We start from the raw sequence: 21,459 nt of genomic DNA, 5'->3' as shown, positions 1-21,459 counted from the left end.
CTTCAAACTACCATGGCAGCCTGATCTCTGCCTCCTGAGTAGCTAGGATCACAGGCATGAGCCACCACTGCCTGGCCCTGAATCATCCTTCCGATGTGCTGATGTGTGCGGCCATAATGCTAATTTTTTATGAGATTCTTATAATTCCAAAATTGGCATGACTGATTATAGGCCTTTTATACTTTTTAATCATTTTGCCATGAGTCTGTAAATGTATATATTTTTGTCTGTCTTTGTTATGGATTGCATTAAGTTCTGACTGCGGTGAGTTCTGTGCATGCAGACAGTGATATACCTCCCTCTGTGAGCACTATGTTGTCCCTGAGTTCCCTGGCTGCTGTTTTCCATTTCATTTTGGGGCCACAGAGGCTGGTTCATCTGTAAACCAATGTTATGGGGGCTATTTGAGCAGACAGGACCCCATTTCCCAATGTTGGATGGATTGGAAAGAATTCTGAGAGGCCTATCTCTGTTGGAAACCAGGCATGAACCCTAGACTGGGATATAATGGAGTTTGCACAGCCTCTCCTACCATATTTTTCTTGTGTACGTGTCCTTCGGAGAGCATTCCCTTGCCTTCTCCAATGAGTTCTCTTGTAGTTAGGCCTCAAGGTTGGGCACTGTTGGGCACCACTTGGCCTGCAACCTGTGTGGGTATGCTGCGTGAACCTAAGAGCAGCGGGAAATGAGAAATAAGACACACAGACACACAGACATAAAACAGAAAAGCTGGGGACAGGAGGACTGCACATTCCTGGTGGGAAATGTGAGTGCCTACCTGAGCCGGAGTGTTTATTTTAATAGGTCAGTACAAGGAAAAGGAAAAGACTCAGGTAAAAATCAAACTTCAACAATTCTTTGATCTAAGGTAAAAGGAATGAGGTTTGGTGGGCTAATTTTCCTAAGGCTAATGAAGTTTAATTACAGCACATCAGTTCTGGAATCATCGAGGCATGCAGGACACCTTATCTAAGGTATTGATTAATCTGGCATCAGGGAATCTCCTAACAGTTCTGGTACTTTATCTAGTTTTGCATCAGGGGGCTGGTATGTGGACACAGCTGATTGTTTTCTTCAAGGAGATGTGAGAACAAAGGCCAAGACACCAGGTAATGGGAAAATCATGGTAGAAGAGGCTGTGCAAACTTCTACATGGAGAGGCTATGAAAACTCCATTATTCCCAGTCCAAGGTTTATGCCTGATCTCCAACATATCTCCATCCTGTGTATCTCTTTTGTGAGGAGCTCTGGTTGGCCCTTGAAGCCAGTGTCCCTTTTTTTTTTTTTTAAAATTTTTGGTGGGGTTGGGGTTTGAACTCAGGGCTTCATACTTATAAAACAGGTGCTCTACCATTTGAGCCACACTTTCAGTCCATTTTGCTCTGGTTATTTTGGAGATGGGGGGTCTCATGAACTATTTACCTGGGCTGGCTTTGAACCTAGATCCTTCCTATCTCAGCCTCCCAAGTAGCTAGGATTACAGGCATGAGCCCTAGTGCTCAGCTTCAGTGTTCTGCTTTGTATGTGCCATTTCCAGGTGACAAGCTTTTTGTCAATTTGGATATCTGCCATTTCTTTGGGACTCAACTTTATCCAGTGGAGCAAAGGTATCCTACTTTTGACTGTAATAGGCCTTTCACCAGTCAGGGGTGTCATATGTTTGAATGCCTCATAAGTTAGCCAAATATAGTCTTCATTTGTCCAGAATCCTACCAGAATAACGTTATGCTTATAGGCTTCTTGTTCCATACCACCAGGTGCCACCATAATCTGGTGTAATCATGGTTTCTTTCTTTCCTTCTTTCTTTGCGGTTCTGGGGATCAAACCCAGGGCTTTGTGCATGCTAGGCAAGTACTCTACTGCTTAAGCTACATTTCCAGCCCATTGTGTCAGTATGATATCTAATCTTAATTGTGTCTTAGGTGTCAGATAATGCAGTTTTTGTAAGGTATAATCTTTTAATGTTTTGGGGGAACTGTTCTTGTTCTGCTCCCTATATGAACTCCTGTGACTTTCTTATGTTTTTTTTTTTTTTTTTTTGGGTAGTACTGGGGTTTGAACACAGGGCTTTGTGCTTGCTAGGAAGGTGCTTAGGCAGTTGAGCCACACACTCAGCCCTTTTTGGCTTGGTTATTTTTCAAATAGGGTCCTGCATTTATAACCAGGTTGGCCTGGACTGTGATCTTCCTATTTATGCCTCTTTAGTAGCTAGGATTATAGTGTGTACCACCACACCTGGCTTATTTGTTGTGATGGGGTCTTGCAAGGTTTTGCATGGGCTGGTTTTGAACCTCAATCCTCCTGACCTTCACCTCCCAAGTAACTGGGATTACAACTATGCCTAGCTCTTGTGATATATGGGTCCTAGTATGATGTTTAGATAGGATATATGTTGTTTCTGGTATCCAAACAGTCCTTTCCCTCTCTCTCTCCCTCCAGCCTCCCTCTGTCAGTACTGAAGACTGAACCTAGAGAGCCCTTGCTAGGGCACTTGCATTTGTTAGGCAAGCACTCTACTACTTGAGCTACACTCTCAGCCCTTTCCTTTTTTATTTTGTTTTTGAGATAGGGTCTTGCTAACTTTGCCCAAGCTGGTCTCAAACTTGTTATCCTTCTGTCTCTGCCCTGAGTAGCTGGGATTATAGGCACAAGCCATGGTGCCCAGCTATGTGCTTCTTATTTAGATGTAATCATCCCTGTTGCCACAATTTTGTCTGTCACTGTATTTGGCATCCATCTGCCATCTGGTGACCATGTAACTCCTAACATTTTGCAAGTGGTGTCTAGGCCTTTTGTTTTTTCTTCATTATTCATCCACCATTTCTAAGTTCCTGTATTTTTTTTTCTGCTCCTGTTTTTCATATTATCATTATTACATCATTTATATATGATATAATTAAGGAGTCATAATTTGCTTAATTTTGGAGGATACTATTGAATGTGCTATTACAAGACTATTTAAATAGCTTTGTGGGAGTCTTGCAAATTGATATTGTCTGTCTTCCACTGTGAAGATCATATATTCTTGTCTTTCTTTATCTATAGATATTGCAAAGAACATATCTGACATGTCTATTGTTACATAATACTTCCTATTGTATTGTGTTATTTTATGAATAACTTCTGATCTGGGAATTTAGGAAATATCTTGTCTAAATTTCTGTAATCTACTGGTAATCTGTATGATCCATTAGTTTTTTTTTTTTCAGAGCTGGGAATTAAACTCTGGGCCTCGCACTTGCTAGGCAAGTGGTCTACCACTTGAGCCACAACCCAGTCCTTTTGCTTTTCAGTTTGTTTTTTAGATAGGGTCTCTAGCCTTTGTCCTGGTCGCCTTCAGACTCAGTTCTCCAACCCCTGCCTCCCAAGTAGCAGGGATTACAGGGGCCACCACACCTAACCCTCCATTAGGTTTTATGATTCTTTTCTTTCAACAGTTCTGTAATTTCTTCATGTGTGCCCTTCAACAGGTATTGTTTTGTACTTGCTGTCACCATGGAGTAGGTAGAGTGATAGGTGTTATCTGTGTTCCTGCTAATCTACACTTTTATGTCTTTTATCGTTACCAATTTTTATACTTTCTACACTGGTGACCCTTCTATTGGGTCACTATTACAACACAAACCTTCTACTGGCTTCAGTTACCTTGCCACTTATCCTATTTTTGTGGGGCTATTGATTTTATTGATTTCTTTAATAAAGTTATCTGGGGACCTAGGTCTATTAAAATTGTGTCTTTCTATATTTTGCTGAGTTCCTATTGCTAATTGTGTATATGGTCTATTATCCCCAGGTTCTATGAAGACATTCCTGACCTAGGCCCTTCTGTTGTTTTTTTCTTTTTTTGTAAAGAATCTTGTGTTTCTAATTGTGCCATTTTGCATGTTTCTTTGTTGTTTCGTTGGTCTCTCTTTGTAGGTTATGTTCTTGGAGCAGTCTTGGTGCCCAGCTGTTCCTAGGTCTGAAATATGTCCTGTGTGTCTGTTGTGGTGTGTAATTTTGTCTTAGTAAGTAGTTGTGTTTAGTCTGTTTCATGCTCTAGTTTTGAATGTGATATTTTTTCTGGCCTGTGGGGGACCCTCACTTGGAAGTATTTGGTCATGAATGTCATCTTTCTGATCCAGACAGCTCTGATGACGATTTAAGGTAGGTAGGTCACACCCCTAAAGCCCTAACTTCCTTCCACTAGGACCCACCTCCTAACGCCTCTACCACCTCCCAACAGTACCACACTTGGCGACCAAGCCTTCAACATACTCATCTTCGGGGGACACTGAGGATCCCTACTATAGCAGTGGAAACTTCACCTAGTGTCCATCTGTTTTATCCGGTGCTACCAGGTGACCATTCTGGTTTTGATAGATCTTATCTTAATGCATTTTCAACTCAATCATTGCTAGAGTTTCTTCTAAGAATTTGGTGGACCAAATTTTTGTGTACCTATGATTGAATTCTTGAACGTCTCTATGAATTTATTATTTTTCTTATTTTATGTGAGGCCCTTGTGTAAAACTTTTAAGGAGAGCAGTCTGTCTAGCACGATGTTATTCAAAGTATGTTCATAGTAGTATATTAGCTTCTCAGAGTCCTGTAATTATCTTAAGGCCAGCCATTATTTTAGGTACTATTAAAGTATCAGCTAAATTCACTTTTGATTATTTTTAAAGAGTGTCTGTAGAAAAATTTAGACCATTTAAAATAGCATTTTTCTCTTTATCAGTATTTATTCAACAGTACATATATATTGAATTTCATTTTAGAAGTTTCCATATCATTTTCATAATAAAAGCAAAGTTTGAAAACAAGTAACATTCAAACACAGCACAATACTCTATCACAATGGAAATTTTTTTTCTTCCTTATTGGACTCAACAAAATCTATGTTGCATATTTGCTTCATGTAAGGATCTTTATGTTGTCTCTGAAAATAAAAAGAATAGCCTTTTAAAACACATTTTTCTGTTTTATACTATTACGTCAACTTGTGTTCTACAACATAGTCTATTTTGAGGGAAACTTATCATTTTTTTTCCATGCAAAAATCTACACAAATTAGTTTGGACAATATGGAAAACTGTTCATAGCACCAAACACTCATCTGGTCCAAATGCACAGGGAAACCTTCCTGAAGTTTTCTGACTTGAGAAGCAACTAAAAATAAATGCAAACTAAAAGGGGTTAAGGAGAGAAACAGAAAACACATGAAAAGTAAAGCAATGTCTGCTGCTGAAACAGTCTTTGTTCTCATGTCCAATGCACAGTAAGGCTGCGATCTCACTTTTGATGACTTAGTAGGTTTGCTACCAGCCACTACAGGTGGATCAAGCTTGTGTACAGTCACATTCAGCCCCACAATCAAGCTGTCCTACAGTCACCCAGACATTCATTCAACCTGTCCGTTCACAAGCTACTGCATAGCAAGGCCTGACTTATATGAGCGTTCTAATCTCTTTTATGCTTACAAGGCTCAAAGATGACAGTACTTCACTTTCCCCTCAGCAGATACAGAGGAAGTCAATATTCCTTCTTAGGCTGAAGATCTGTGACCCATAGCCCTTTGTACTTTAAACAACCTAAATAAGCATTTATATAAGTTTTTTGTTACATTTTTTTCCTTTTGGGGTTTGAACTAGTACTTGTTAAGCAAGTGTTCTACTACCTGATGAGCTGTGCCCTAGTTCTTTTTTTCCTTCTGTTATATTTCATGTAGAGTCTCTTCCTTTTTGCTCAGACCAACCTTGGACTGTAATCCTCCTTCCTCTGCCCCCTGCATGGCTGGAATTACAAGCATATAACTAAAAGCAGAAAAGGGCTGAGGATGGGCTCAAGCCTGGCAAGCGTGGGGACCTGAGCTCAAACCTCAGTACCACCCCTCCTCCTGCCAAAAAAAAGAAGACAGGATCACATGAAAAATATCTGTGAAAACTCTGATATATCTGGTGATTGCAGAGTGTATAGCACTTCTCTAGAAGGTATTGTTCAAAATGTGTCAAGTGATAACCCAGGGATTCTCCCAGGACCTGGGCCATTGCCTGTGTTTCAATGACCACCAGGTAGCCACTTCCTTCTTCCTCTCACCTGCCCAGCCTCCTCTGCCTCCATGGCCTTCTCCCTAAAGTACCATTTTAAATAATTTAATTATTTTAAATGCATACCATCTCTCAGGTTATGTAATCTACACTTATATTTGATTTATTTTGTATGATCTAGAAAGGGCCACAATTAAATCATTTGAACGAGTGAGTTTTGGTAAGGAATTGGATTCCACAAGAATCCAATTTAACTTTATCAAGTCTCATATTGGCAGATTTTATATTTATTGAGAGGCAAATCAACAAACAATGCTACATGAAGATTTAATACTGATGTCTAAAAGTTCTAATTTGGTCATGGGTACTTTTTTTTTTTTTTTTTGCGGCACTGGAGCTTGAAATCAGGGCCTTCACTTTGAGCCACTTCCCCAACTCTTTTTTGTGATGGATTTTTTTCAAGATAGTGTCTCACCAACTATTTGCCTGGGCTGGCTTTGAACTGCGGTCTTCCTGATCTCTGCCTCCTGAGTAGCTAGGATTACAGGTGTGAGCGCCTGGTGGGTGCCCGGCAATAGCAGGCACTTCTTGAATTACAGAAGCAATCTGGAGATTTTTCTTTACTGCCTAAGAAAGTTGTAGCATTAGGTGATAATATGAAAAAAGTGCAATAATTCACAATTACTTAATTAACAAGTAGAAAAATGTTGGGTGGTTTTATTTAACAAAAGGTATTCCTGGTAATGTTAGCCAATCTCCAGTCTAACAGATCTGTCATTGACTCTCAGGGCTAGCATAGGTTGAGTTGGAGACTGTCATGCCTAAGACTCTGCCCACTCTCTATGGAACACTCTCTTCTGCCCAAAAACAAACAAGATAATTCTAGGAAAAGCAAAATACCTTTGAAATATAATAAACAGGAGAAAAAGGGAGACAAGCAGCAGGAGAATAACCAGGTGAGTGGCAAGAACACTTACAAAATCTCTAATAATTATACAAAATCTAGATTTAACAAAAAGAGGGAACACCAGGAGGCCAAATTACCTAGTACAAAGATCTATGTCTCATTACCCTATACAAAGCCTTATTCTAAGACCTTACTCAAAAACCCATTTGGTTACATATGATTGGATAACTAAATAAATCCAGCAACATGAACTCAATTGAACTAATAAGAATTCAAATTTTAGTTCAGACCAACATGACAGTTGATCCAAAGGGCAAGGTTTGGTCCCAAGAGGTCCAGTGAGTGCACCTGTTGATCTGAGGCTCAATAGAATGCTGCCAAGTGAGGGTCTTCAAAATGATCCAGATTTGTCAAAAGGATGCCCCCAGCCCTTTTTTGCTTTATTTTTCAGATAGGGTCTTGCTTCTAGCCTGAGGCCAGCCTCAGTCACGATCCTCCTACCTATGCTTCTTGAGTAGCTGGGATTACAGATGTACAACCATACCCAGGTTCCAACTTTTTTTTTTTTCTTCAGTACTAGCCTAGCACATAATCTATCTCTAAGCTACATCCCCAGTCCACAACACATTTATTATCTTCTGGTTTCTGTGGGATAGGAATCCAGGTTCAGATTTGCTGGGCTTTCTTAAGAGTTTTACAATGCTACAATCAAGGGGCCAGCTCTCGTCTGGAGGCTCCACTAGAGAAGAATCTTTCTCATTCACCTAGTTACTAGTATCCTGTTTCTTTTGATTATTTCCCTGTGAGCTTCATTTTCTTTTCTGTCAGTTGGAGACTCAGCCCTCAGTAACTGGATGGTGCCTATAGTTGATCACCAAGGTGAGACTCCAGCAAGATGGGCTTTACAATCTTACGCAACATGATTATGTATCTCCTATCACCTGTGCATGTTCTAGGGGTTAGAAACAAGTCACAAATCCTGCCCACACTTGAAAGATGGGGATCACACAAGGCATGAACATCAGGAGGAGGGGATCATGGAGGCTACCTGTCAGTGGCTGGTTTGTCCAACATAGGTGGCTACTTGTTATCATGGCTACAGAAAAATGCATCTTTTCCTACATTTGTGAATTTGGAGCAACTGGAGTATTATACACTTCTGTTGGAAATGTAAAATGATAAACTACTTTGAAAGTGGTTTAGTCAGGCACCAGTGGCTCACCTTAGCTACTTGGAAGACTGAAATCAGGAGGATTGTAGTTCAAGGCAAGTCCAGGAAAATAGTTCATGAGACCCCATCTCCAAAATAAACAGAGCAGCATGGGCTGGAGGCACAGCTCAATTTGTAGAGCACCTGCTTTGTAAGCATGAAGCCCTGAATTTTTTAAAAAAGAAAGTGGCTTGGCAGTTTCTTGAAAAGTTGAACACTTGCCATATGATTCAGCCATTCCACTCCTAAATACTTACCTAAGAGAAATTAAAACAACCTACATAAAGATTTATGTATTACATTCTAGCAGCTTTGTTCACAATATCCATTAACAGGTAGGTGGCTAAACAAAGTGAGCTATATCCATACAGTGGAATATTTCTCGGCAAGAAACAGACTAGTTAAATACAACAGTGTAGAAGATTCTCAAAGTTATTATGCTGAAAGAGACCAGACCAAAAAAAAAAAAAAGTACTTCCTGTGTAATTCAATTTATACAACATTCCAGAAATACAAATTGACCTACAGTTCATGAAAGCAAATAGTCATTGCCTGCAGTGGGAGGTAGAGGGAGTGGTGGATTTCTGGGGGTGATGACAATGGTCTACATGTTTTGTTTTGTTTTTGTCTTTTTCAGTACTGAGGACTGAACCCAGGGCTTCAGGCATGCTAGGTAAGTGCCCTGCCACCTTGAGCCATGCCCCCAGCACTAAAATGTTTGGTATCTTAACAGTGGGGGTGTAGACAGGTGTATGTTTCACATTTTGCACTTCAAAAGAATGTCAAGGGTGGGGCAGATATAGCTCAGTGGTAGGTTATTTGCCTAGCATGTGTGAGGCTTTGGGTTTGATCTCCAACATCACACACACACACACACACACACACACACAAATGTCATTATTATACACAAATTATATCTCAGTAAAGTTGATTAGGAAAAAAATTAAATGAAAATGTCAGTCATAAGTCTCGACAGTTGGAAAAAAAATAATGTTGATACTGCGTACAGGTAATTTTTTTCATGTTTTTAAATAGTTTTTATTAGTATATGATAGTTGTACAAGGAGTTTCGTTGTGACAGTTCCATATATGCATAGTAAGCACTCTGGTTTGGTTCATCCCTTCCATTGTTCTCCCTTTTTCCCCTTGGTACAGGTAAGTTTGAAAAAAATGTAAAATTTCAAAATAATACTATTCTCCTGTGAATTTAACTAAAAGAAAGAAAGAAAGAAAGAAATGGAACTACTTGAGACATTATTCATATTAATTCATTTCCAAAGTTTGGTTTTGGAATAGAGATTATCATTAAAAATTATTAGTGATGTTGAGTACTCTTCACATTTATTGGCCGTTTGAATTTATTTTTCTTTGAATTGAGTGTTTGAGTCTTTTGCCAATTTTCCTGTTAGGGGATTCTCCCTAGGGTTTTTTTTGTTTTTTGTTTTTTTTGCAGTATTGGTGTTTGAACTCAGGGCCTCACATTTGCTAGGCAGGCAGTCTACCACTTGAGACACTCCACCAGCTGTGTTGAGTTTTTTTGAAATAGGGTCTCGAGAACTATTTGCCCCGGCTGGCCTATAACTGCGATCAGAACTATAACTGCGATCCTTCTGATCGCTGCCTCCTGGGTAGCTAAAATTACAGGTGTGAATCACCGGAGCCAAACTTCCCTAGTTCATGTTCGTTTACAAGCCTGTCTACCTCATCAGTCTGGGGACCCAGTGAGGACAAGGACTGTATCTCATTTCTTTCTCTATCCCTAGCCCACTAAAGTGTGTGATATTTCATGAAATGTTTGTGAAATCAAACTGAATGATCTCAGTTCACTCTCGTAACACCGTGTAGACTTTAACGTTATTATTATTATTAATAATTACTACCGTGCTGGGGATGGACTTTCCAATACGTTAGGCACGTGCTCTAGCACGGAGCTACATCCGGCCCCTAACATTATTTTTTCTGTTTTACAGATGAGGAGCGGTTGATTTATTTGCAGCCACACAATTACTAAGTGGTAGAATCTGGACTGTAATCTAGCCCTTCTGATTCTAACCCACAGATTTGCTGAAATTATCCTCCACCCCCTCCTGAGATGCTTGGCTGAGACTTGTCTTCCTTAGGACTATCATGAATGTTTTAAATGAATTTAGTTAGCAACCTTCGCAAGGCGCATGCGTCCCTTCTTTTTCCCACGATCGGAAAAGACACACCTCATTTCCTTCCGCTTTACATCTCTTTTGGCCGCAGCGACTCGCCATCGTCGGTACAGAAGCATTCACTAGTTGAGATAATGGCGACTGGGACGCCGGATTCGCAAGCACGGTTTGGTCAGTCAGTGAAGGGGCTTCTCACGGAGAAGGTGAATACCTGTGGTACCGACGTGATCGCGCTCACCAAGCAGGTGCTGAAGGGTTCCCGGAGCTCCGAGGTGAGCTGGTAGAGGTCTCTTCCTAAACCGGCACTCCGAAGACTAGCTGTGGGAAGGGCGTCGCGGTGCACTCTGGGGAGTGTAGGCGCCTATGCAGTGCCCTGAGCCGGGCGCGTGCGCAGAGGCGCGTGTTGCATTCTGGGTACTAGTCTCCTGTTAAGTTAGTGACCTAGCGGGTAGAGTGATGTGAATAATTTTGGAATCTGAGTGGGGCTGGAGGCGTGGTTCAAGTGGTAGAGCACTTGCATAGGAAGTGTGAGGCCCTGAGTTCAAACCCCAGTACTGCAAAAAAAAAAAGTGGAATTTGTGCTTTAGAACCGGAATAGCTATTCTTTATTTATTCTCGGGGTTGTCTCTGGTGAAGATAGGTTCCTTTTCGAAATTCTGCTTGGCTTTGCTTTCAACGTCTCAGATTCCTCCTGCCCTTTTCTGAGTCGTCTGTGTATGGATTTGTTCTTTCCTGTTTGTCTTTCTGACTACATTCTTGTTTCTAGAATAACTTTCTCCTTTGTCCTGTTCTCTCTGTGTTCTGGCTGGTTCCCTGAATGGAACTTTTCTGGTGACTTGGGGGGCATGGCTCAAGTGGTAGAGTACCTGCCTAGCAAGCACGAAGCCCTGGGTTCAAACCCCAGTACCACCCAAAAAAAGGTGTTTTTCATAGTTAACCACCCGTATGTATTGAGCATCGTCATAAACTTTACTGAGGATTTACACGGCTGTGTTTTATGTAGTTTGAATCCTTAAGTCTGTCACGGGCAATCCGCGGAAGCGTTAATGGGTTCTTGCTCTCAGAACACTCAAGAATGAGAGGCTGGAGCACCTGAGTTACAGGCGGGAAAGAAACTTCACTGATAGAGAATGGCTGAGCGGAGAGACACAGCGGGCTCTGGAAACCTGGTGCCCCCGAGCGCTGGAGTGGGGGACGTGGTTGTGTGTGTGTGTGTGTATATACATAAGGGTTTCGCCTTAACCTAAACAACAGTTCGTAGTGGAATCCTATAGGTCCATTCTTGGCGCACGCTGGCCTCCAGTACCCTCCTGGTCATCCGCAGAACTGGTTCCTTCACTTCTCCCAGGTCGCAGGAGCTTGGGCATTCCTAAGATGTCATGGGGCTTGATTTATATCACGGGACTGCTACAAGTCTGTATAATTAATTAGGAAGGTACTTTTCTACATAAGGGATAGAGAGAAGAATTTAGCTTGTCCTAACTAGGAAAGGGCATTCAAACCCAGGCAGAGTTGAAACTATTCCAGGAATATGGGGAAGAGGGATAAAGGAGAATGACGGACCCAGGTGTATACCTTCAACTACCAGAGCTGTTTTATGCAAGATATCTTTACCCATTTTCCTGAGGTCTTATTTATCCACCGGACCTATAACCTTCCTGGTGGATGGACCTCGAGTGCAGATGGAGGGGCCTCTTACCCGGGCAGTCTACTTCGCCATCCCTGCCAAAGAGGATGCAGAAGGCTTGGCTCAGGTGTTCCAGGTGTTCAAGAAGTTTAATCCAGCATGGGAGAGAGTCTGCACCATCCTGGTGGATCCCCACTTCCTCGTGCTGCCCACCCTAACCATGGAGTTCCCCACAGCAGAGGTCTTGCTCTCAGCCTTCCACATCTGTAAGTTCCTCCAGGGCAAGTTCTATCAGCTGTCCCTCAAACAGCCTGTGGAAAGGTTGCTCCTGACCTCCCTGCAGAGCACAATGTGCTTAGCCACATCAGGCAACCTGAGGAAGCTGTACACCCTCTTGAGCAACTGCATCCCCCCAGCCCGGCTGCCTGAGCTGCACTCACACTGGCTGCCCAACGACCGCATCTGGCTGGCCCACCGCTGGAGAAGCTGAGCCCAGAGCAGCTGATACTTCCAGAGCCTCGAGGTCACCACCCGCATCCTCAGTTCTTTGGCACCATACCCTCTGAGAAACAAGGAATGGCCTCTCTGTTCCGCTATATGCAGCAGAACCCTGGAGACAAAGCAAGCTTTAGCGTGGGGAGTCCCCAGAACAATCGTACCCCTTCAGATGTCAGCCCTGAAAGCCCCAAAGTAGAACAGTTGGTAGAAGCTCGCATCCAACACTCTCTCAATGCCATCTGCACAGGACCAGCAGCCCAGCTCTGCCTGGGAGAGCTTGCACCTCATTGGCTCTGGCTCAGAAAAGATGAACATACATATCCTAGAGGACACCCACAAGGTGCAGCCCCAGCCCCCTGCCAGCTGCAGCTGTTACTTTAACCAGGCCTTCCACCTGCCCTGCCGTCACATCCTGGCCATGCTCAGTGCCCGCCACCAAGTGCTCCAGCCAGACATGCTGCAGGCTCAGTGGACAGCAGGCTGTGCCACCAGTTTAGACAGTGTCCTGGGCAGCAAGTGGAGGGAGACCATAGATAAACACCTGGCAGTGGCACTTCTCACAGAGGAGGTGGGTCGACTCCTGCAGCACTGCAGCAAGGAGGAGTTTGAGCGACGGTACAGCACCCTGCGGGAATTGGCTGACAGCTGGATCAGCCCTTACGAGCAGGTGCAGCTCTAATCACTCTGGATGCCTAGAGATGCCATAGCACAAGTATACACTCACGTCCTTCCCAACACACACACACACACACACACACTCCTTCTCTCTCTTGATTGTACTTTCACGAGCCTTCCTTTCCAAACAAGGACAAGAGCTTTCTACTCTACTATAGCCTGCTACCAGGAATGTGTCTAGCTCCATAAGACAGGAGTCAGGAGGCACCTGCACATCCATGTTTATTGCGGCACTATTCACAATAGCCAAGTTATGGAAACAGCCAAGATGCCCCAGCACTGACGAATGGATTAAGAAAATGTGGTATCTATACACAATGGAATTTTATGCAGCCATGAAGAAGAACGAAATGTTATCATTCACTGGTAAATGGATGGAATTGGAGAACATCATTCTGAGTGAGGTTAGCCTGGCTCAAAAAACCAAAAATCGTATGTTCTCCCTCATATGTGGACATTAGATCAAGGGCAAACACAACAAGGGGATTGGACTATGAGCACATGATAAAAGTGAGAGCACACAAGGGAGGGGTGAGGATAGGTAAGACACCTAAAAAACTAGCTAGCATTTGTTGCCCTTAACGCAGAGAAACTAAAGCAGATACCTTAAAGCAACTGAGGCCAATAGGAAAAGGGGACCAGGAGCTAGAGAAAAGGTTAGATCAAAAAGAATTAACCTAGAAGGTAACACCCACACACAGGAAATCAATGTGAGTCAATGCCCTGTATAGCTATCCTTATCTCAACCAGCAAAAACCCTTGTTCCTTCCTATTATTGCTTATACTCTCTCTACAACAAAATTAGAAATAAGGGCAAAATAGTTTCTGCTGGGTATTGAGGCGGGGGGAGAGGAAGGGGGCGGAGTGGGTGGTAAGGGAGGGGGTGGGGGCAGGGGGGAGAAATGAACCAAGCCTTCTATGCACATATGAATAATAAAAGAAAAATGAAAAAAAAAAAAAAAGACAGGAGTCAGCAAATCTCTTCTGGAAAGAGCCCAGTAGGAAATAGTGTAGACTTTGATGATCACATAGTCACTGTTGTATATTCTTGGTTTAGTTTAACCTTTTCATAAGATAAAAACAATTCTCTGTTCAAAGATTTTATGAAGTCAGGCAACCCTGCTCTAAGATAAGAGAGAAGATTTTGGGTGGCAATATTGAAGGCTGCCATGTGGTAACCACTACCATAGTCAGGTGAGATGTCTCACCTGACCCGTGTCCTATGTGAGCTGGCCTGGGAGCCTCTGAGCAACCAGAGGAAGGGTGCTCAGGGAGGTGTCTTAGCCAGGCTCCCAGGATTTTTATCCCTGCTCCATCCCACGGTCAATAAAAGTTGAATGTGGTATATTCCAAAAAAAAAAAAAAAAAAAAGGAAATGATGGAGGAGGTGAATTCAACTATGATATATTATAAAAACTTTTGTAGATGCCACAAGTACCCCCAGTGCAACAATAATATGATAGTAATAGTAATAACAATAATGATAATAACCCAGGAAGAAGGTCCTCCTGATCTCTGCCTCCTGAGTAGCAAGGATTACAAGTATGAGCCACTGGCGCCGGCTTAGCTGACAGTTTTCATGTATAAAACACTATGAGTGGAATGTTCATAGCATTCAGTTAACAGATACTGAGTGCCAGGACCTGTTCTAGGTTTAAGGGATAAGCGAAACCAAATCCCTATTCTGAGAAAGCTTATGTTTTAGTGAAGAGACTGATAATAATAAGAGTGATAATAATATTCACACTCTTGGATATACTTCTCATGTGGTACTAGCTGGATAAGTGACCAGAAAGTCACTGTGCCATCTTTGACTGTCCTAATATGGCCTGCCCTACCTGGTCCTCATCCTTATATATTTTTCACATGGACTTTTTTTGTAGGAGATTTATTTATTTATTTATTTTTTGAGACAGGGTTTTGCTATGTACCCCATGCTGGCCCTGAACTTTCCACTGTCCTCCGTCAGTCTCCTGAGTGCTGGGATTACAGTTCTACACCACCATGACCAGCTTATAGGAGATTTAGTTTGGGAACTTATTAAATGGTATGGATTGAGTTAAGGTGAAATCAAACTGGCTTTCTGGGACAGGGTTAGTACATCATCTCTCAGTATTCTGAACTTTGTCTTTTTACCAGATCTCTTCTGTGGCATTTATCATACTTTTTCTATAGTTAAGTGCTTTTGCCATTTCCTTTATTAGCCTATGAGATTATTGGAGTGCCATGCTGACTTTCAAACCCCTCTAATCCATACAGCATTGCCTCTTCAGCTGTCTCCACATAGTGTTTTTGTTTGATTAGCCAACTGTTTTCTTTTTTTTGTGTGTGTGGTACTGGGGTTTGAACTCAGGGCCTACACCTTGAGCCACTCCACCATCCCTTTTTTGTGATGGATTTTTTCGAGATAGGGTTTCACAGAATTAATTGCCTGGGGCTGGCTTTGAACCTCAATCCTCCTGATCTCTGCCTCCTGAGTAGCAAGGATTACAAGTATGAGCCACTGGCGCCGGCTTAGCTGACAGTTTTCATGTATAAAACACTATGAGTGGAATGTTCACAGCATTCAGTTAACAGATACTGAGTGCCAGGACCTGTTCTAGGTTTAAGGGATAAGCGAAACCAAATCCCTATTCTGAGAAAGCTTATGTTTTAGTGAAGAGACTGATAATAAACAGATAAACACACAAAACTTGAGTGGTGGTATATGCTATGAAGAAAAATAAATCTATGACTAGAGGATGATGAAAGGATTTACTTTAAATTGGGTGATCAGGGAAGGAGGTGACATTTGAGCAGACAATGGAATGAAATGTGGGAGCAAACCATATGGATAGTTGGAGCCAGAGTTCCAAACAGAAGAAATGTCGAATGCAAAGGTATTGAGATGAGAGTGTGTACAAGGAATGCAAGGATGCCAGTATGACTGGAGCAGAAAGTGGGGAAGAACACACCAATTATGCCCACAGCACAGTGAGTGCTTGTGAGTAATAGAGTACTCTCTTGCACACCTGCACTTCTTCATTTGAGTTGTGTTTAGTGAGAGCTCATTGTGGGTTTTTGTTGTCATTGTTTCAGTGCTGGGCTTGTGTATTATGTTTTCTCATAAATCTGCATATGACACTTGTGCTTGCCATTGTTGCTACATAATTTAATGAAATAACATGGAAAGTGATGAGAGATGTATGGAGGGGGAGGCCAGCTATTGATATGAAAATAGGAAACTTGGTGAAGATAAGTAGCTAAGACAAATGGTTACTGAGTTAATTACAAACAAGACAATAGTCTCTTAGCCTGGAGCTAAGAGAAAAACTGGAGTTTAGGAACATATCTGAGCACAGAAGACATCTAAGTCCAAGAGGTCAGACTCCCAGGCCCTTCCTGAAGGCATGCCTAGAAGCTTCTGCAAAGGAAACAACCCATGTTCACTGAGAAACAGTTGGAAGCTTTGAACCTCGTGTTCAACAAGAACCCATACCCGGACCCCAGCTTGAAGAAAGAAATGGCCTCAAAAATGAACATGGAGCCAGGCGTTGGTGGTTCATGCCTATAATCCTAGTTACTCAGGAGTCAGAGCTCAGGAGGATAGCTGTTCAAAGCCAGCCCAGGCAAATAGTTCATGAGATCCTATCTCAAAAATACTCATCACAAAAAAAGGGCTTGCTGAATGGCTCAAAGTGAAGGCCCTGAGTACAAGCCCCAGTACCACAAAAACAAACAAAAAATACCCCCATTGATCCCATGTCTCTGCAGGTGTGGTTCAAGAACCACAGAGCAAAAGTCAGAAAGGAGAATGTCATAGTCAACAAATCCAAGAACTCAGCCTGTGCATTTAGCCAAGGCTGCAGGCTAATGCCAGTCCTTCCCAGACAGACATGGACACACCACCCAGGTCCCCAGATGGCCCCTGCCCTATAGCCTGCATTTATGTCAACCGTGCAATGCCCTCATTGCAACTCAGCATATGTCTCACTATTAAGCTCCCTACAGCCAACCCCAGGAGCCGTAGTCAGTCAACTGTGGCCACCGTCCGACTCTACCATAAACTGTCTTCATCCCTTCTCGGAATCTCAGGATCATTTCCAAGGCCTCAGCTCACCTTCTTTTGACTTCTTTCCTGTACAGAGAAAGAGAAGCTACGTACACAGTGTCATGCATGTTGTTGGGTTGTTTCCTTTTGTTTTTGTTCTTGAGAGAGGGTTTTGAAATGCAGCTAAGGCTGACCTGGACCTCTGGGTCCTCCTACCTCAGCCTCCCGAATTACTGCATGCCCAGTTTTAACATATGTTGAAATGATTCCCATACAAGGGAATATTTAGTAAGGCACAAAATAGAGTTAAACACAGCAACATGGTCTGGTGGAAGGGCTCAAACAGTAGAGTACCTGCCTAGGAAGTTTGAGGCTCTGAGTCCAAACCCTAGAACCACCAAAAAATGAAAAAAACAAAACAAGCAACATGGGTGGATTTCAAAACTAGGTTGAGTGAAAGAGAAAGAGAAATGACTACTGTTGGGACTCAGTGAACAATAACCCAAAAGGGTAGTATTTTCTGGCATCCTAAGCAATTTTTATCTTTTTAAGAATGTACTAATTGAACATATGTATGAAGTACTTTGATCAATCCATGCTAAGCAGATGCATTGTCACTACATTACATCCCAGCCCTTCTTCCTTGTTTTTTTTCTTGGTGCTAGTGATTGAACCCAGGCCCTTTGCACGTGTAAGCATACTGTAACACCAAACTACATCCCCAGCCCATACTGAGCAATTTGATCGAAAGGAAAATTGAAAGCTTTACAACTGTCTCAGGATCCAGATCACTTGGACCTTCCCTTGTCTCTTTCCCTCCCAGGACAGGAAAAGACTGCACAGTTCCCTTATCTGCCCAGACTCCCAGGCCCACCAAAGAAGAAACAGTTACCTCTGGTCCCTTCTGAGCTGCAACTCCTATCACAGGAAGAAAGACTGAAGTCTGTCAGCACAACTGGACAGACTGTTAAATGCTGTTGTCATCTATTTTGGTCCCAGAGAGAATCATTTACAAAACATCTGTTCTGTGAGCCATTGTACATTCAAGTCCTCTGAGTTCACAGAAAAAAAAGATTTACTGTGGCCCTGAAGTACCTTATTGTCCCTTGCCCTACAGAAGAAGAGGTGTATAAATTTCTAGATTATGCTGGGCCAGTGGATAAATCACACTCTTTGAATTGTGATTGTGATTTCCTCCCCTTTTGTACATTAATAAATTTGTATGCCTTTTCAAAAAAAAGAGGCAAGAGTAAAAGCATAGGAGAACAATTTTGTAGAATCAAAAATTCTACACTAAGATTTTTATAGGTCTTTTCAAGCATTTTTTGTGGTGCTGGAGCTTGAGCACAGGGCCTCATGCTTTCTAGTCAGACTCTCTACCACTTGAGCCATGCCCCCAGCCATTTTTGCTGTAGTTTCTTTTTGAATAGAGTTTTACAGTTATGCTCAGGGAGGCCTTGACCATGATCCTCCTATTTATTCATGCAGCTAGGATGACAGGTGCTCAGTTTTTATTGGTTGAAATGGGATCTGGAACTTTTGCCCAGCCTGGGCTTGAACATCAATCCTCTTGATCTCTGCCTTCCGACTGGCTGATATTGCAGGTGTGAGCCACCATGCCCAGTCAATATATTCAATTTTAAAGAAGGCATAACTGGAAATCTTAAATGATATGTGTGTGGTTGGTTTATGTAAGAAAATGAGGCAGAATGCCAATGAGCACGTCTGTCCTCAAGGAATAGCTAGCGCCCTTCCCCCCAACCCACATTCCAGACAATTACAAAGTCCCATCAGTCCTATCTTGTCAATGTTCCTCATGTTGTATGCACTCAAGAAATATTTGTTGAACAAATAAGTGAATGAACGAGGTAGATTCTGTCACAGCTCTTTCTTTCTGCTATTAGTTTTTCAGTCAGTAACCATTTCTCATCTATAGGAGTTTCAACTTTGACACTTAAAAGTGACTACAGGTAAGGCTTACTTAGCAAGTACAAAGCCCTGAGTTCAAGCCCCAGTACTCTACACACACACACACAGCCCTGGCTTAGGGACAGGGTCTCACCATGAATCCCGGGCTGGTCTGGAATTCACAGTCCTCCTGCTTCAGCCTCCAGGTTTGCATCACACAACACCATGCCCATTGAACAGGCACTTTCACACATTGTTGGGAGTGCAAAATGATACAATCCTGATAGAGGGGATTTGGCAGAGTTCACTGGCAAAAAACCATACATATGTGTGTGTATATATATATATATATATATATATATATATATATATATATAAAATATATATATATGTCTATGTAATATATATAGACAGAGAGAGAACACAAAGGACTGTTGAATCTTCTGGAACATCTGTACATCTGTAGCTCTTGGAGTTGTAAAAGAGCAATGAGGAGATTCAACATATATTGCTGCAGGTCCAGCTCAGAGATGTACTGTGAAGTGAAGTAAGTTACATTATAAATTTAAAAAAATGGGAAGGGGAGAATAAATACAGTTGGCTTTGTACATCTGCAGGTTCCAAATCCACAGATTCCACCAACTGCAGATGGAAATGTAGTTAGGCCTATGATGGCTGTATCTGTCCTAAACGTACATGGGCTTTTAAAAAGAATTGTCATTATTCCCTAAATTCTGTATAACAACTATTTGCATAGTGTTTACATTGAATTAGGTATTATAATTAATCTAGAAGTGACTTAAAATGTATGGATGTGTGTAGTTACATGTAAATACTCTGCCATTTTACATAATGAAATTGAACACCTAGAGAGTTTGGTACCCATAGGGGTGCTGGAACTAGTCCCCCACAGATACCAAGGGACAACTCTGTATCCATTGTTTTAAAAAGAAACAATAGAAAGATAAACCAAAAACAAATAAAAATTGCTAAGCACGGGCAAGAGAGAACAAGGAGGGGAGGGGCAGAGACCGAAGGTGTTATTTTATTGCTCAGACTGTAGAAGCACTTGAAGGTTTACTAATTTTAAATAGAAAAGAAAGACAAGTAAAAGTTGCCCTGGGGAAAGGAATATCAGAACTGTAGCAATGCTGATGTCCCTGGTTAATTTGACGTTGTCAGTCCCCTTTTCTCAGAATCTTTGACCATGGGGAACAGGGAAAGGTTGGTAGCACCCACGTCACAGCCTTGGCAGGCTGGTTTAAGGTATGCTGGGAGCAAGGTACAGCGCAAGGCCAGAAACTTCAGCTAATCTCTGCTCACCTCTCCATCAGCCTCGCTTTGACCTTGGGCCACCCAGCTGAATCCCAGATCTGCTCTGCTGTCTTGCTCTCAGGGCCCAGCTATCAGTGAATTCATTAAAATCTGTCTTCTCCTTTCTTCTTGCTTTTCTCCCCCCAGCCACATCTGGCCATCTTTCATGTGATGGTTTCCTATCCTCAGCCTCGAGATGCCTTTTAAACTCCTCTATTGCTTTCATCCCATTTCCTTTTTTACCTTTGTGGTACTGGGGGTGGAACCCAGGGCCTCATTCATACAAGGCAAGCACTGATCCACATTCTCAGCCCTCATTCCATTTCTAAACAGCTACATCCCCTCTGTCCTTCCCATTCCCACCCAATTCCCACTCCCTACTTCTCTCAAAAACCCCCAACACCAAATCTGCCTTTAAGGAATCAGAAGTTAGGTTCTCTCACTGGACACATGCAGCCAAAGTTGTTTTGCAGAGTCCTCCCAGCACTGGATGAATAAACTGTGCAAAGGGTTCAGCAGTTATGGGGCACTCAGTGGCTCAGGTGGTGGCCTTGGGACAGATGTTGAGCCCAGGCCAGAACTGCCACAGTGCCAGTGAAAGGAATTTTCAGCCAGAACAAATGACAAGCCGGCGCTGCTGGTGTAGTGGTATCATGAAAGATTCCCAGAACAAATGGCAAGTTAGCCTTCATATATTCTGAGTGTGCGGAATTGTCTGGGTTGAAGGAGTGGCGAGGGAAGAGGGTAGGTGGAACAGCTGCCAGAGAGAAGATTGCAGAAAGTTTGGGAACTTCAGTCATTACCATCTTATTTTTGTCTTCCAGCTGCTAGGTCAGGCAGCTCGAAACATGGTACTACAGGAAGATACCATCTTGCACTCGGAAGATGTAAGGAACAATTTTTTTTTTTTATGATTTGGGGTTTATATACATAGTTTGTATGGCTACAGGGAAGTGGAATTTTCTGTTTCTCTTTTGTGCAGAGTTTAAGGAAAATGGCGATAATCACAACGCATCTTCAGTACCAGTGAGTATTTCTTCTCCAGCAACTGCTTGCTGCAAAGTCATGATCCCCGGCCTTCCATCATTGCTTTTCTGCTTCATG

The 21,459-nt window shown here is 42.4% G+C and overlaps 1 protein-coding gene and 1 pseudogene across 3 annotated transcripts in view; both read left to right on the top strand.

Annotated features, from left to right (window-relative positions):
- Borcs7 (BLOC-1 related complex subunit 7) overlaps positions 1–21,459 on the top strand; it is a 51,315-nt gene that overhangs the window by 22,715 nt on the left and 7,141 nt on the right. The window contains exons 2-6 of one of the 3 annotated variants that reach the window (XM_074078418.1): positions 4,227–4,341; positions 8,785–8,820; positions 10,395–10,575; positions 21,180–21,242; positions 21,338–21,381. In XM_074078418.1, coding sequence (XP_073934519.1) covers positions 10,438–10,575; positions 21,180–21,242; positions 21,338–21,381 — 245 coding nt within the window. In that variant the 5' untranslated portion in view covers positions 4,227–4,341; positions 8,785–8,820; positions 10,395–10,437. Of the gene's footprint in view, positions 1–4,226; positions 4,342–8,784; positions 8,821–10,224; positions 10,576–21,179; positions 21,243–21,337; positions 21,382–21,459 lie in introns of those variants that run through there. The other 2 variants (XM_020171190.2, XM_020171188.2) reach the window with 2 other exon arrangements.
- On the top strand, positions 10,596–13,441 carry LOC109691291 (zinc finger SWIM domain-containing protein 1-like; annotated as a pseudogene).

This window comes from Castor canadensis, chromosome 7 (assembly GCF_047511655.1).
Source record: "Castor canadensis chromosome 7, mCasCan1.hap1v2, whole genome shotgun sequence".
NCBI lineage: Eukaryota > Metazoa > Chordata > Mammalia > Rodentia > Castoridae > Castor > Castor canadensis.
This window is presented reverse-complemented; position numbering and strand designations above follow the sequence as displayed.